The 17026-nt window shown below is 40.6% G+C and overlaps 3 protein-coding genes across 3 annotated transcripts; all 3 read right to left on the bottom strand.

The window, feature by feature from the left end:
- Window positions 1–4804: 4804 nt before the first annotated feature.
- LOC114583511 (olfactory receptor 6X1-like) lies at window positions 4805–5746 on the bottom strand. The gene has a single exon (XM_028704822.2). The coding sequence runs from the start codon at window positions 5744–5746 to the stop codon at window positions 4805–4807; it is 942 nt and encodes a 313-aa protein (XP_028560655.2).
- Window positions 5747–9328: 3582 nt separating this feature from the next.
- LOC114583512 (olfactory receptor 6X1-like) lies at window positions 9329–10273 on the bottom strand. Its single transcript, XM_028704823.2, has one exon. It carries the CDS (start codon window positions 10271–10273, stop codon window positions 9329–9331), a length of 945 nt encoding a protein of 314 aa, XP_028560656.2.
- A 5589-nt stretch (window positions 10274–15862) lies between these two features.
- On the bottom strand, window positions 15863–16816 carry LOC114583513 (olfactory receptor 6M1-like). The gene has a single exon (XM_028704824.2). It carries the CDS (start codon window positions 16814–16816, stop codon window positions 15863–15865), a length of 954 nt encoding a protein of 317 aa, XP_028560657.2.
- Window positions 16817–17026: the final 210 nt, after the last annotated feature.

Genomic DNA, 17026 nt, shown 5'->3' with positions numbered 1-17026 from the left:
TGGATGCAGAATCCTCTTGATAAACATGACTTCTGGAGGGATCGCTATTGTATTCAATATTCCAAATGCCCTATTTGTTCACTTTCCAATAATTTCTCATGAGATATTATACCCCCAAGAACCTATTGATTGCTTAAGGCCATTGGCATTATTATCGCTATAGTGTGATATTTCTGCCCTTTCCATTAACCTCCATTGTCTTTTCCCCAAAGAAATCTTGGTATAGTTATACATTAATTCCAGTGAGAATGACTTCTTTAAAGGTAAACAACCCTTCCTCTAGGACAGTGATCCCCAAATGGATGTCCTTCAGATGTTTTGGATTATTATTCAGCAGAGCCCTTCTGCAAATGGAAGGAGCCATTTTTTTATTCGCTCTGTTTTCTTATATTTCCCCCCCCTTGGGTTTCTACAAATTTCTCTTTTATGTTCTTCTGACACACATATGCTCTGTTGTGTGTGTGTGTTTTGTGTGTGTGTGTGTGTGTGTGTGTGTGTGTGTGCATCTGTTGCTTTTCCCTCTCTTTTAGAAGATATCTGAAGGCAGCCCTGTTTAGGGAAGCTTTTAATGTTTAATAGATTATTGCATTTTAATATTTTGTTGGAAGCCGCCCAGAGTGGCTGGGGAAACCCAGCCAGATGGGCGAGGTATAAATAAATTATTATTATTATTATTATTATTATTATTATTATTATTATTATTATTCCAAGCTCCAGCTTTAATTCACTTGGTTAAAGCTTCATGCTCCTTTCTTCAGCATAAGGGTACCTGTGATTCCATTCTGTGAATTCTTGCTCTCTTGCATTATTAATATTTTTTTTAAAATGATATTTATTGAAATTTTCAAGAAAATCCAGAAAAAAGAAAAAAGAAAAAAAGAATTAAAAACACTCAACGTTTACAACCCTTATTTTCAATAACCTATTTCCACGACTTCCCCACGCCTCCCCTTCTTGTATTCCATTTCCAATTGTTAGTTCAACAAGTTCTTGTCCCCAATTTTTAACCTTATTATATTTAGTTCATTATAATATTTAATTCATTTTGTATATCCAATTTTAACTTATATACATCAATCTTTATACGTCATTACTCCTTCTTAAACCTTTTCCTAAGGTCGACCCAAATTCCCTTCCACGAATTCCCCATCTTTATACTAACAACAAAACAATTTTTTTTTAAAAAAATCAAGATATAATTGTACACCCTTTGGATTCCCAAACCCCACCCTCCCTTTCCCGGTTTCGATCCCCAGCCAATGTCCATCAGTCCATCTGCTGTCATCCTGGAGACCTCACGTCCAAGGCTCTTAATTCTCTCTCAATTCCTCTCTGCCGGTTTTTTTGATAGTCCTTTGTATTAATCACCAAATCTCGGAGAAGCTCTGTCCCAATAATGTCCATATTTCTTCCAGCCAGACCTCCATATTTAAAAGTGGAGCTCAAATCTTGTTTCTTAATCCTTTTAAGTCCAAATGTCCCAAAGGCTCCAGCTTCCACCTTGATCAGATTTGTAATCCATAGATCTTCAGATCTCCACAAAAGGAGATCTCTCCATTCTTCATTCTTCAATTCAAACCAGATTTTCATCATCCAGTCCTTATTTGCCTTTATATCCATCTTGACAGGCCTCTGGCTCTCCTTTGCCATCTGCAGCATTGGAGCCCCTCCTTCCTGTTCCTCCTGATCAGCATATATCTCTTTCTCCACTTCCTCCAATCTCTCAGATTTCTTTTCTTGTTCAGCTGCCAGGACTTTTTGAGTCAAGTCCTTATCCAACTCAGTAAGTTTATTTACTGTTGACGTCAAAGTTGTGACACTTGTAGCCAAAACATCACTTTGCTCTTGCAACTTTCCCAAGAGAAAAAAAGCCTTGTCCAGTTCAGCCTGTATTTTTCCACCTGCAGCCATTCTTGTAATGTCTCTGAACCCCCTCTAGAGGGATTCTGGTTATTTAGTATTCCTTCCAGTTCCAACCCAAAAGTCAAGTTAATTTGTTTCAGTTCTTCTTTGTTTCCAACAATTTATAACTATATTGTAGCAAATATAACCAGCAAAGACAACAGAAACAAAGTTCTCTATTTTTTTCCAACTTTGACAGCTAGTTTGACAGCTGTCAAAATCTTCTATGTCTCCTCAACAGGCTCTCTCTCGCGAATCACTCCCAGGTCCCCGGGGGGTGGGGGGTGGCACTTCAGCTCTCAAAGTTAACTCTTATCCTCCAGCAAGATTGCTTATACTGCCAAATCGTGCAATTAATAATTTTATCCAATAAAAAGAAGATGTTCTCTCAACCTTAGTTATCTAGTCCTTGCTTCAAGTTGTTTACAAGGCGGGGAGACGGACTTCCTCTTTGCGCCTTCCCCGATCGTGCCGAATTCAAACAAAAATTTTCCTTTTATAAATCCGATTTCCGTATTACTCACGGGTTGTTACTTTTAGTCCAAATGTTCAAAGGTAGAAGTCAGCGCTCTCCGACCATGGCATGCGGCTTCACTCCGTAGGAGAAGCAGTCGACTCTCAGCACCAGGCCGCTCCCTGTCCCCTGTTCCGAAGCCTTTAAAAAGGCTCCTTCTCAGGTCGGGGAGGGCGCAAATGGTGCCCGCCGAGTCACCAGGTCCATAGGCTTCAGCGTCTGTGCTTTCTGAGGGTCCCCGCGTCGTCGCCACGGCAGGACCCGTCTCCTACTGAGCCGATTCCCTCCGGAGCTCGGAGGGAATCCGCCATTAGACGATGGCGCTAACCCGGAAGCCCCGCATTATTAATATTTTTATAAAGGTTTTCTCCCTTCCCTCTATACATCTGGTACCACCCCTCCACTCAACCGAACCTGCCTATCAATCAAGGAAGCTCTCAGCTTCAATGCTCATTGGCAGCCTATTATTACTCCTTTCCCCTGGGGTATCTCTTTACACATCACCAGTTTTCAGAATGATTCCCCACAAAACTCTAGGTTAACCCAGTTGGGGCTGGGAGGATGACCCTTTTCTGAACCCTGGAGAGCTGCTGCCAGTGTAGACAGTTGTGAGCTAGATGGCCTGACTTAGTGTAAGGCACCTTCCTCCTTTCCATAGGGTTCTGTTTCTAGTCTCCCTATTCCCTCCCTCTCCCACAATAGTTCTAATGTTAGGGCTTATCTACTCTTCTTTTTTGTTGGGCCTTGTACAAGCAGTTTGCCTCTTTCTAGGCATGGGTCTGAACAGTTTTGCCTTTGTCCCAATTGCTCTCCCCTGGGAAAATCTGTTCTTTAGTGCTATACCAGAACAAACTGCAATCTGCAGAAAACCCTATTGTTCTTTGTTCCGATTCAGCACTAAAAAAAATGGGTTTCCCCAGAGGGAAGGTGGCAAAGCAAAAGGAGGTGTGTATAAGCCACTAGTCTGCTTCTTTCTCAATTTGCATAAGAGTGGAGGCAAATCTATTCAAAATGAATTTACTCATGGCATTCGGTGGTTCCGACTCTATCAAGTTTTGCTTGTCTTGGACCACCTCTTAACATCAAGTGTCCACTTGCACCCAAAATACTTCTGCATTGTCATTTTTAAATACCCACCCACCCCTTAAGTCTAATTATATGGCAAGGTATACACAAAAATCAATCCGTTACACACATAATACAAATAATATGCTGTGCTATATTTATTATTCATAACTGAATAAACATATTGATGCCTAATTTTTTCATATAGCTATAGACATTGTTGTATATAATTTTTGTGCTGTTTTTATAGTGTGTGTGTGTGTAATATACAGTATACAGAATGTCATTCATATAAAAATATTTGTAACAACGCATATACTTTTCAGGATTTGTTTGTATTTTTAGCAGAGATAGGAGGAAAAACCTCACTTGCTTTCCCTTCTGCAGTGACCAAAGGCAGATTATCACATACTCCATATCAAGCCCGCCGGTGTGCCTGCAACCAAGAAGTACCTGATTCAGCAGAACATATTCTCTTAGATTGCTCTCTACACAGTAGACCTCGCCAACTGATGCTGAGCAAAATGTTGGCTCTCCGGCCTATAACTCCAAGAAGAAGCCAAACGAGGTTTTTCCTGGCAGATCGGGACCAAGATACCACTGCTTTAGTAGCTTCCTTTTTAGCCATAATTTTACCTGAAAGGGTTCCTAACGAACCATCCTTTCAGGGAACAGACAGGGTGAAGCAGAATGTATAAGTGCACACGATCACAGTGTCACCTTATGATCTTCGATTCAGGTAGGTAGTCATGTTGGTCTGAGGCAGCCAATATAGATACCTGAAGAAGTTTGCATGCACACGAAAGCTTATACCAAGAACAAACTTAAGAGCCAGTGTGGTGTAGTGGTTAAGTCTCGTAATCTGGGGAACCGGGTTCGCGTCTCCGCTCCTCCACATGCAGCTGCTGGGTGACCTTGGGCCAGTCACACTTCTTTGAAGTCTCTCAGCCCCACTCACCTCACAGAGTGTTTGTTGTGGGGGAGGAAGGGAAAGGAGAATGTTAGCCGCTTTGAGACTCCTGAAGGGGAGTGAAAGGCGGGATATCAAATCCAAACTCTTCTTCTCTTCTTCTTCTTCTCTAAGGTGCTACTGGACATTTTTTAAAAAAATATATATTTCTTATGATCTTCAACAGCTTCACCCTTGTCCTTTTAATTATTCCACTGATTTTAAATGTTTTATACTGTGATGCCAAAAAAGGTATTTGATTTGAACCTCACTTCTCATTGAGATTAATGAGAGAAATAGGAATGAGGAGTAATCCATATGCATAATTCCATCAGTAATCTGAACTTCACCAATTCTTCCCTTTGGAATGCATTTTAAATGCCTTCTTTCAGGATCCACCTCTTTTTATGGATTGCACTCCTGACAGCCTCTTTCACTTCTGTGTTCCTTATGGTATATATGAAAGGATTCAACATTGGGGTGAGGATAGTGTTCAAGACTGCTACAACCCTAGTTCCTGGGGATGGGTGCAGGACGCTGGGCCTCACATACACAAAGATGAGAGCACCGTACAAAATAGACACCACAATCAGATGAGACACACAGGTGGAGAATGCCTTCTTGCGCCCTAAAGCAGAGGGTATGCGAAGTATGGTTGAGATAATAAAGACATAAGACAGAATGTTTAAAGAGAAGGTTGAGAGAATAAATAGGATGGAGCTCAACAGTTCCAGCAACTGACTGGGGGTGGTATCGGCACAAGCTATGCTTAGCATGGGGCCAAAATCACAGTAGAAATGGTCAATGACATTAGAACTGCAGAACGGCAACGTCCACAAGATGGGTAGCTGAAAAATCATAATAATAAATCCCCCATACCAGGTGGCCAGGGACATTTGAATACAAACATTGTTGGTCATAATCATTGGGTAACGAAGTGGCTTGCATATGGCTAAATAGCGGTCAAATGACATGGCCGTGATGATAAAAAGCTCCGTAGTTCCCAGCATGAAGTGGAAGAAGTTCTGGGCCATACAACAATAGAAACAAATAGTGGTCTGTCTTTCTAAAAGGGCCTGCAGCAACTTAGGTACAACTGTAGTGGTGTAGCACATCTCCAGAAAGGCAAGGTTGCTCAAGAAGATGTACATTGGTGTCTGAAGCCTTGGTATGAAGGCCACAATGATGGGGATGCAGCCATTCCCAATGATGGCTACGATATACATGAATAAACCCACAACGAAGAAGATTCTGTGAAGATCAGGTAGTAAAGGAAACCCAAGAAGGATAAATTCAGTCACTGTTGATGTATTCATCAGTGGAAATCACCATCAAATAATCCTCATTTGTGTCTTGGAGGACATCCCAAATGTCCATGTATAAGAAGGACCCTGGGTTCCCATCTAGGAGAAGGACAACTCTGATCCTAAACCCCCATTGCCTTGCAGGATATCTTCAGGAGAAGAAAATACTAAGGAGAAAACACCACACAAACCCAGAGTGGAGTCCCTAAAATGGTTGGATGGCACCTTGTACATCATCTTCTGGCAACTTGTGCAGGCATCTGGTGCCAAACGTATCACTCTGATTTCCTTTGGACCACATCAGTGAGGCTGAGAAGGGGGTCTTGTCATCTGGGCAGTCCAGGACCTCCATACACACTGCCTAAACCTGTGCTCCATGGAGGTCACTTCGGTGCTGGTAACACAGTGATAGATGGATGCAAGCAACAAGCTTATATAGAATTAGACTGCCTAGGGATGCTGGGGGGTGGGGGAGTGGGAATGGCATATCTGTAGTGGAAGTTTTTTATTATTATGCAGGTTTTGGTGTCCTCGGGTGTCTTCCCGTGTAAAAGTTTTATTATTATATATATATATAAAATAACCTAACGATGTACCACCAGTTAAAAGTCATTTAAACTGAGGATGATCAAAATAGCAGTAGAACTTCTAAAATCGATTCAATGTGATTCATTTTAATTAAATCTCGGAAGGAGTATTAGAAAGAAGGGAAAAAATGAACAAATGAACTCATGAAGGAAGGCTTCCTTGGAAGTACCAGCAGTATATATCAAGCAAAATTGTAGATTTATTGGACTTTGAAAGATGCAGCAGCTCAAGATGTTATTGTTTTCATATTTAGACAGCAGACTTTTTGACTAAAGAAATATAGAAGAGAAAGAAAGAAAGAAAGAAAGAAAGAAAGAAAGAAAGAAAGAAAGAAAGAAAGACTGTTAGCCAAATAATTAAGAACATTTTAAGCAAATATGTTGCTTATGGATACCTTATGGTTTGCTTTGGAAGTGCAGGATATAAATTTAGTAAATACACAAAAAATAAATACCCAGTTATATAATTTACAACGCCTTAAAACAGTGGTGGGGAATGTCCCTTTTACAACCATATTTGATGTCTATGGTCTGTAGACCAAATAAAGTGACAACTTCTGTCATCCCTGGCTATTGGTAACGCTGGGTGGTGGAGTGTAACCTGAGTCCAGGTAACTTGCTAAAAACATGGACGCAAGGGGAGTTAAAAAGACATTTTCAGCAATTAAGGGGATATTTGGGGTTAAGGCCATGATATTAAATTTACACCAAAAGTTATGAAGTTCTCTGACACTTTTCGTGTTAGTGAAATATTCACATGATTTGCATACACTGAAAGTATCGCTACTTACTGTTAGGTGGATAATTACCCACTTGTTTTAATAATGGGAAGTTCCTCATGATCTTGAATTCGGAGAAGAAATGTGCTGCAAAAGAAGGAAAAATACAATGCAACCAGCCATTAACGAATAAATAAAAGGAAAAAGAATTGATAACCAAAACACTAAAAAGCAACCTTCAGCAAATGTCAAATGGGCTTCCACACTGACATTTTGTAAAATTAGCCACACTTAAATAATAGTGATTCCACTCACCCCTAAGTGTTTTTGCTGTACATCTTCCATTCTCTGTTTTTAGAGACGTTTTGGATGGGCATAAATGATTCAAATGCAGGTTTTTCCTAAAATGTTTGAATGTTACCGTTTGTACAGTTTGTAACAAGATGTCCTTCTTGACAGCTTAGCTTTTGTCTTCCAAGAAATTGATTGTTCCATTTGTCTACTTTTTAACAAGAAGCGCTTGTCCAAATCTTGGAACATGGGACTTAAAATACATTTTATTAAATATGTCTTGGAACACAGAAGTCTTCATGTTTCTCAAGGGACATGGCAAACTTCCAATAATGCAGGGTTCTCCAATGGCTATTAACAAGATTCATTAACAGGTAGAAAGTTTTCTGCAGATTGAACTTTGCAAACTCACATGAGAAAGGCAAATGGGAAGGTGGCTTACTCATCTGCTGAATACCCATTTGGGGAATTTCAAGACTTCCTTAATAAAAGTCAACTAATACTTTAGAATAGCTTTCCCAGATCTGGTCCCCTTGGCTATGTCTCCCATTATCCCTGATCATCAGCCATGCTGACTGGGGCTGTTGAAAGTTGTAGTGCAAAACATCTGGAAAGCACCTGTTTGTTGAGTGAGATGATTTAGATGAAGAAAGAACAAACAATAGAAAAATAATTACCCATGGTAATTTCCACCTGGATAAAATAGAAGACTTATGGAAGCAGTGTTCGGTCAGAAATTGCTGCAGTGAATTTGTGTCCAGATTTTCACTTTTTGAAATATGGCAACCCTAATGAAAGGGGGCATTTTAGGGGCATGGTGGGACCATAGAGAAGGGGAGGTTTTCCACCAATGCTATTTCCACCCACCAGCCCCTGACTTAATTAGTAGCAATAAGGTTTAGTTTTCAGAGCAGTTGTTTCTTTTTATAAAAACAATCCATAGGTCATGACTAAATAAAAGTGTCACTTTCGTGATTTAATAAGGATCTTTCAACAAATTATGTTGTCCCACAATTCTATCCAACAACAAGCAACAACTGAAGAACTTGGGTCGCACAAACACACATATTCTTTAATCAGTTTACATACATTTGCACTGCACAGTTCAAGTCTAAAAGGTTTTTCAGATCATACAAAAATATAAAAACAGATTTAAAATAAATGTCATCACTTTAGAGCATGAAACAATAGAAGATTAGTAACTCTCAGTGTTAAAACTACTTGAAGACTTCACTTGGTAACATGAACCAAACATCAGAATATTGGTGTGGGACTGAAATTCTAAGGAGATGTTGATTGATGTTTTAAGTGTTTGTTTGTTTGTTTGTTTGTTTGTTTGTTTGTTTGTTTAGGGCAGCCTTCTTCTTGCCCTAGTGAGCAACCTGGCTGCTAAATTCTGTACCAGCTGAAGTTTCTGAGCTGTCTTCAGAGGCAGTTGCACATATAATGTATAGCAGTAATGTAACCTAGAGGCTTCCAGAGCAGACAACAGAAGTTAGGCTGGGCCACCAGCCGAAGCTGATGGAAGGCACTCCGAGCCACTGAGGCTACCTGAGTTTCAAGCAACAGCAATGGATCCAGGAGTACAGCCAAGCAGAATGCTAGTTCTGCTTAGAGTACACCCACTGAAGTTAATGAATCTAAGTTAGTCATGTTCATTAACCTTAATGGGTCTCCTCTTAGTAGAACTAGCCTTTGATACAACCCAATAATAACAATGACATAATAGCACAACCATTGGCAATCATAGTTAGTAATAACTGTAATATGGCTAGCATTAGTGAAAGATCTACACTGCAGCAAATTCTATTATAATATTACCATTATTGTGCATTATATTTTTGAACATACCCTACAGTGTGCCTTTAACACTAAGCTAAGATTTTCTTTGCCCCTAGCATTGCACTCATCATCCATGTCAAATACTAATGTCTCAATCTTCAGGATTCTCACAAGACAACTTTTACCAGCCAGTTTTTTGAAGCACATTTTAAAAATCATTTTTTGAGGGCCGCACTCTTTTTATGGATAGCACTCCTGACAGCAGCTTTCACGTCTGCATTCCTTATTGTATATATGAAAGGATTTAGCATTGGAATGAGGACAGTGTTCAAAACTGCTACTACTCTGCTCAGGCGAGATTGGGCAAGGACATTGGACCTGACATAAATGAAGATCAAGGCTCCATACAGTATAGAAACAACAATCAGGTGAGATGTATAGGTGGAGAATGCCTTCTTGCGACCCCTGACTGAAGGTATCCGAAGGATAGAGGAAATGATGAAGATGTAGGACACTGTGTTGAAGATCAAGGTCATGATGACAAACACAATGGAACTGATAAATCCCAGTAACTGACTGACGCTGGTGTCAGAACAGGCTAGTTTTAACAATGGACCAAAATCACAGTAGAAGTGGTCAATGGTATTGGACTTACAGTAAGGCAACATCCACATAATAGCACACTGAAGAAACATAATGATGAATGATCCATACCAGGTAGCCAAGGACATCTGAATACAAACATTCTTGGTCATAATCATGGGGTACTGAAGAGGCTTGCATATGGCCAAATAGCGGTCAAAGGACATCACCGTGAGGATTAAAAGCTCTGTACCGCCAAAAATAAAATGGAACAGATTCTGAGTCATGCAGCAATAGAAACAAATAGTGGTTTGTGCTTTTATTAGTGTTTGTAGTAACTTAGGGACAACTGTTGTGGAGTAGCAGATCTCCAGAAAAGCAAGATTGCTCAGGAATTTGTACATCGGTGTCTGAAGCTTTTGTTCAATGACTACAATGATGGGGATGAACCCATTTCCTAGGATAGTTATAATGTACATACATAAACCTACTACAAAGAAGATACTGTGTAGCTCATGGAAGAAAGGAATTCCCAGTAGAATAAATTCATCTACCGTTGAGGTATTTGATATGGTCATCACAGCAGAACAACTCCAATAATCCTCTGAGGTGGTTCAAAGTATGTCCAAAACTTCACACACACACACGTAATGATTTTTTCCAGATTGACAGAATTAAACTGACCTAGGCTGCAAAAGAAGACAAATGGAAAGCCACGTGAAGAGTCAAAAATAGTAAACTATGGAGAAAATAGCAATTCATCCTGAATATAATAGGCAGAAACACTGAAGGAAAATAAACTTACCATCAATGAAGATAGATCCTTATGGAATTTTGTTTTAAAGTTCTGTCATCACTTTTACGCCATCAGCTAAGAAATCCTCTATCATTTTTCCTGGTTATTCAACGATAGCTCATGGTAGCTCCTTTTTCATGGTGTTGGAAGTCTTGGCAGGTCTTTCCCTACAATCCCCAACAAAAATGCCTCGGGTTTTTTAACAAATGTTAAAAACTAAAGTTGAAAAACATCTTTATGTATGCGACAATGGCCACGAGAGTTCTGGTAGCACAAGGATGAAAGACTGAAGAAACTCCGATTAAAGAATCATGGCAAGAAAAATTGATGGACTATGCAAAACTGGCAAAACTGACACATAAACGACGAAATAAGGATAAATGGGAACCTTTCACAAAGTATTTGAAGATGCGACAAAGTGAACTGGACTCCTTGGCAGGTTTTGAATAAACATTCACAATTTTTTTGCTGATAATAATAAGCTAAACAGTTGGAGGATCTATGCAACTCTGTAACATGCAGAAAATAGCATTATTGGAGAAACCAAAGACTGGAACTGAGGGAAGTGGGGGGATGGGTTTTATGGGGGGAGGAAAAATGGGGGGGGAAATAAGGATATGTTTTTGGAAAATATGTTTTGTTATAATTTTGAATAAAAGTTATTTATTTATTTTTAAAAAGGAAGTCTTTAGTAGTGCATAACACTTTATGAATAACCAGGACAGTATATGCAATATATTAGAAATGTCACTACTCTACTTATTTTTAAAAGATTTATTACATGTCTACTCCAATTGTGGGAAAGAATGTCTCATGATTCTGGAGATGAAAGCAATTGAGAGATACAAAATAAAGGAAAGTCTTCAACACAATCAACAGGCTGAAACTCTGTAAGAATAACACCCGCTGCAATGCCTCTTGGCTTTTTTAGACCCCATCTTGCGCCTATTTTCACCATCACATGACAAAGTTGTGTTCTACATGAATGCTTCAACTTGATTAAATTGCTATGATAACACAGTGCTTATCCTTACTACAGTTCCACAGGAATAGAGAATCTTCATTAGAAAGGACGGCTTTTGAGCAGGTCATTTATTTTCTTTGATCTTCCAAGCAACCAATTTGTCCACGTGCCAAGCATTTCTCATGAGAGGCTATTTCGTCAAGTCTCTCAACATAATATAACACATGGTTTTGTTGGATATGCATTTCTCATGAGAATGATGTCCAAGAGGGAAGGGTTGTCTCATGAGTATTCTCACTATTTATGAATCTAGATCAAACTAGAGTTATGTAGAGTTTTCTCTAGATAAAATATGTCAGGCAGAAGCCTGGTGAAGCTGGATTGTGTGTGCATGTGTGCGTTTCTGTATTCTTCAGATGGGCAAATATCCATATTTGGAATCTCAGCTGGCTTAATAAACAACCATCTACAGTTTGACATAATATTCAGAATGCCTAAAATGTGAAGTTGGTCATGTTGGTTCATAAGAGTGTGTGGAGGAGAAGAGAGTCCACAGCTGGTCACTATCTTTAGTAGACACAAGCAAAATGTCACCAAGCTGTGAGAAGCGTTTGAGATCTCAACATATTTTCATCAGACAAGATGTTGCGTGTTCAGACCTTTAAACCTCCCCCTTAAATAAATTCAGACAAGACTCAAATTTTGGTTTGGTTTTTGGCAGAATTTAGGCCACACTTTATTGATTACAGCAAGTGAGTGGTTGCATAGGCTCTGGTTCGACTAGCTCTCTGCACCGTTGCAGATAGCGCTGACCCAGGGCACCAGCATAGGTGAGTCTAGGGTGAAAACCCAGATAGGCGGAAAGACGGGAACAGGCTATGTCCACCACCCAGATGTCCGCCTGGACTCCGGCACAGGCACAACCCCCTCACAGGGTTGACCAAACCCCTGAGTCCCTGGATTCCTTTAATGAAATACCCTTCACATAGGGATGGTGGGAGTGTTCCCCCATCCCTATCACCTGAACCAGAGCCTTTCCACAACCTTACAAGGTGTGACGATTTGCTACGTGGCAGGCGAAACCCAAATGGCACCAGCCAATCAGCCAAGTGGGGAAATTCCTGCAGTGCCCCTGTCCAGACGACGGCATAACAAGGTCAAGCACACAGCCATGGAAAATAGGGAGAGGTGGGTGGGTGTTCTGATGCACGCACCGAAAGAGGAAGCTCTGGGTCATGTGCATAGGTATATATAGGTCCCTTGATCCGTTTTGGCTGCCTCCCATTGGCCTGATCAAACCCTGCATCAAGGGACCTACCAATCGGGTGTTGTGGCTATCCAATCGTACCCACCCACAACACAGGGTTTGGTTGCCAGGCCTCACTGCAACACGTGCCCTCTTTAAGGGAGGACCCGATTTACACAAAGTGTCTGTTAGGGGAATTAAAAGAAATGTGGCTCTGCCCCACCACACTGACTGCTACTGATAACCCCAGTCTGAAACCCTGGAGAGCTGCAGCCAGTGTAGACAATACTGATCTCAATAGACCTGTGGTCTGACTCATTATAATGCATCTTCCAACATCCCTATCAAGTGTTTGATGGTTTAATAAGGGCCATTAGACAAATCATGAATACTGCCTTTTTCAGCTGATCCTTTCCCTCCCTCTTTTCGGCAAGACTGTATGCCTGTTAAATATTTGATCATATGAAATTCACCCTAGTGCACAACTTACAGAGGTGGGCTATATAAACATCAGAACAAGACTGCATCAGGTGTGTGTGTGTGGTTTTTCTTGTCTAAGATCTGGAAACACAGAATGATCCAAGGAAACCATTGTTCTCAGAAGTGTATATGGACAACATAAGGCCACACTTGGGCAAAACTAAACATTTCATTCGTTTAAATAGGAGAAATTCAATAAGGGGTTTAACTTCCCCATTTGCAAAAATCAATCAATCAATTTCCTATTTTTGCAATCCTACTTTTGTACACATTATCACTTACTTCTTGTTCACATTGTACTTAAGTCAGGTCTGTTCATCTGAAACAGCTGTTGTGCATGCATAGGTGAGCATCTATTTGCAGAAGGCAGTTTCGTGAATAGGAGTTCCAGCATGGGAGTGAGTGTGTGTGTGGCAAAGATAGGGAAACCAAACAGGCAATGCATGTTGGGTGAAGATATCTTCACTCCATCTTGGATGTGTACATGAAAATGCAGCTTGAAAGAGACCTCGCTGTATTTTAAGCCTCTAATGTGTATATACTGAATACAGAGGGTCTTAGAGTACACAAAGAGCAGCCACAGTGGCTTGCAGTAGTAACTGACAATTCCAATAGCAAAGCCACACGTTTGAAGGAATTAAATGGTATTCACTAAATGACATGTACACAAAGGTGCAAATCATTCCACAAATGAAAGGAAACTGCTAGGCATTTGTGCATGATGTAAAAAACTGACCTTAATAAACAATTAACAACAACAACACACTGCCATTTTGAAAATTCACTGCAGCTCTAACCATGCCTACTCAGATGTTATTCACATGGAATGTAGTGAGGCTTGCTCCCAGGTAAATGGGGTTGGGATTGCAGCTTTAATATTATATGTGCCCCAAATACATCATCCATACTGTAACTCCCAAAATGTACAGTCCTATGCATGTCAAGTGAAATAAGTTCAATTGAGATCAGTTGTACATATTCCCAGGTAAATGTGTTTAAACTGATGCTCCAAAGGTGTTAACCTCCAAAGTCCAAAAAAGTATTCCCTGTCCTTAACTTCCTTACATGGGAAGAAGTGGCACACAAGCCTGAATCAGGAAACCACCTCCTTAGAGCAAAATGTCCTGCTTAGGGCTTCCCTCAAAACTTCTTTGACCTTCTCATTCCTGAGGCTGTATATGAAAGGGTTCAAAAGAGGAGTCACCACTGTGGTCAGGATGGCAGCAACCTTATCAAAAGCCAGAGAGTAGCTTTGATTTGGATGGACATACATCATCCAAAAAATATTTCTCAGAATCCTCCTATAAAAAGGTAACCCACATCTCACCTTCTCTTTCACTGGAGAAGTTAGTAGTAGCACAAAGTAAGTTAAAAGGTAAAGGAACCCTGGACAGTTAAGTTCAGTCAAAGGCGACTATGGGATGGGGTGCTCATCTTGTTTTCAGGCCGAGGGAGCTGGTGTTCGTAGTAGTACTATTTTTTAATTGAACTTATATACTGCCCTATACTCAGAAGGTCTCAGGGTGGTTCACAGAGCAAAATCAACATAAAAACCACCATATATATAATCAATATGAAAACAACAACCCAATAACCCCTCGACCAAAAAACCAAACAAACACATTTTAAAAGGGCATAGTCTGTCAGTCAGATCAACCAAAGGCTGATGAAAAAAGGAACATATTTGCCCGGCACCTAAAGGTGTATAATGAAGGTTCCAGGTGAACTTCCCTGGGGAGAGTATTCCATAGATGGGGGCCACTACAGAGAAGGCCCCCCGTTCTTGTGCTACTAGTAGCAATAGGTAGGAAGCATCACACTTGCAATTTTAAACACATTTTTTCAAGAACTTCTTTAAGGAACTCTGTCTTCTTCAATATCACACTCCTGGGAGCCTCTTTCACTTCCATGTTCAGCATTGGCACGAGGGCAATGTTTAAGACTGCCACTATCCAGCTTACGCAGGACAAGGGATGAACATTGGGTCTCACATACATGAAGAAACCAAATCTCTCTCTCTCTCTCTCTCTCTCTCTCTCTCTCTCTCTCTCTCATATCCTGGCTATTTTTCCTAGGAATAGCTGTACTGGCAAATCAGCTCTATAACATACTATATAACATATAACATACTATATTTGATGGAAACCAGCTCTTAACCCTAACCTGCTTAATCCGAATTGTTAAAAGCTAGGCCAAACAAGAATTTGAGGGCTTCTGGAGTATTTTGATGTGTCTGTAACAAAAGGGTGGAGATGTGGAGCTGACAACGCAAAACCTTGCATTATATTGATTGTGAGTCAAACAGATAGCTTACTAAATGCTGGATGCTGCGTATACAGCATATTTAAAGCACATGGCATCTCCCCTCTAAATCCTGAGAACTGTAGTTTGTTAAGGGTTCTGGGAATTATAGCTCTGTGAGGTGTAACACTTTAATGGAAGTCATGTGCTTTAAATGTATGGTAGTCCTATATGATCTTAAATCTCATGGTATACTGTAACTCCCAAAATGTACAGTCCTATGCATGTCCAGTGAAATAAGTTCAATTGAGATCAGTTGTACATATTCTCAGGTAAATGTGTTTAAACTGATGCTCCAAAGGTGTTAACCTCCAAAGTCCAAAAGAGTATTCCCAGTCCTTAACTTCCTTACATGGGAAGAAATGGCACACAAGCCTGAATCAGGAAACCACCTCCTTAGAGCAAAATGTCCTGCTTAGGGCTTCCCTCAAAACTTCTTTGACCTTCTCATTCCTGAGGCTGTATATGAAAGGGTTCAAAAGAGGAGTCACCACTGTGGTCAGGATGGCAGCAACCTTATCAAAAGCCAGAGAGTAGCTTTGATTTGGACGGACATACATGAAGATGGAACTCCCGTAAGCGATGGTGACCACAGTGATGTGAGAGGCGCAGGTGGAGAAGGCCTTTTGCCTCCCTTGGACAGATGGGATTTTCAGGATGGTGGAGATGATATAGCTGTAAGAGACCACAGTGAGCACCAATGAGCTGAGGACCACCAAGGAAGACAGAAGGAAGTTAAGGAGCTCAATGAAGTGAGTGTCCACGCAGGCTACTTCCAGCAGAGGTGCAATGTCGCAAAAGAAGTGGTTGATGTTGTGGCGGCAGTATGGAAGTCTGGAGACAACAACTGTAGGGCAAAGAACTGAGAGGAAAGCCCCTACCCAACAGCCCAGAACCAGAAGGAAGCACACATGTCCATTCATAATGATGGTGTACCTTAATGGATGACATATGGCCACGTACCGATCAAAGGACATGACTGCTAAGAGGATAAACTCCACCGTTTCCAGGAAGAAATAAAAATATGTCTGAGTGATGCAGCCTGTGAACAAAATGGTTTTCTTTTCAGCCAGGAGGCTGGACAGCATTTTGGGGGCAATCACGGTAGTGAATAGGATGTCCAGAAAAGACAAATTACTGAGGAAGAAGTACATAGGAGTGTGGAGTCGCAGGTCAGTCCATATAATGGAGAGGATGACCACGTTTCCCGTGAGGGTGAGCAGGTATGTGAAAAGCAGGACCACAAAGGAGAAGATCTGAACCTCACGGTGGGATGGGAAAGAGAGGAAAACAAATTCCTTCACTGATGACTGGTTGTTGGTCTCTGGATCCATTCTTTGCCCTCTGCAATGGAACATACTTTTTAAACAACAACAAACTGAAGCTGAGCTCTTGCTGCATCATCAGAACCACATGTTATTCTAGCAAATATATTTTAAGACCTTCATTTGATGAACACAGCTGATAAAGGTAGTTGCCCCCAGGAATGCTCATGCACAATTTTTTTTTTGTTAGACTTCTAAGGCTGTTTAGCCTTTTCATAG

The sequence above is a fragment of the Podarcis muralis genome, chromosome 13, assembly GCF_964188315.1.
Source record: "Podarcis muralis chromosome 13, rPodMur119.hap1.1, whole genome shotgun sequence".
In the NCBI taxonomy this organism is placed as follows: Eukaryota; Metazoa; Chordata; class Lepidosauria; order Squamata; family Lacertidae; genus Podarcis; species Podarcis muralis.
This window is presented reverse-complemented; position numbering and strand designations above follow the sequence as displayed.

Bases quoted from the DNA above. Each gene is read 5' to 3' on its own strand.
- LOC114583511 (XM_028704822.2), bottom strand. From the start codon at position 5,746: ATGAATACATCAACAGTGACTGAATTTATCCTTCTTGGGTTTCCTTTA.
- LOC114583512 (XM_028704823.2), bottom strand. From the start codon at position 10,273: ATGACCATATCAAATACCTCAACGGTAGATGAATTTATTCTACTGGGA.
- LOC114583513 (XM_028704824.2), bottom strand. From the start codon at position 16,816: ATGGATCCAGAGACCAACAACCAGTCATCAGTGAAGGAATTTGTTTTC.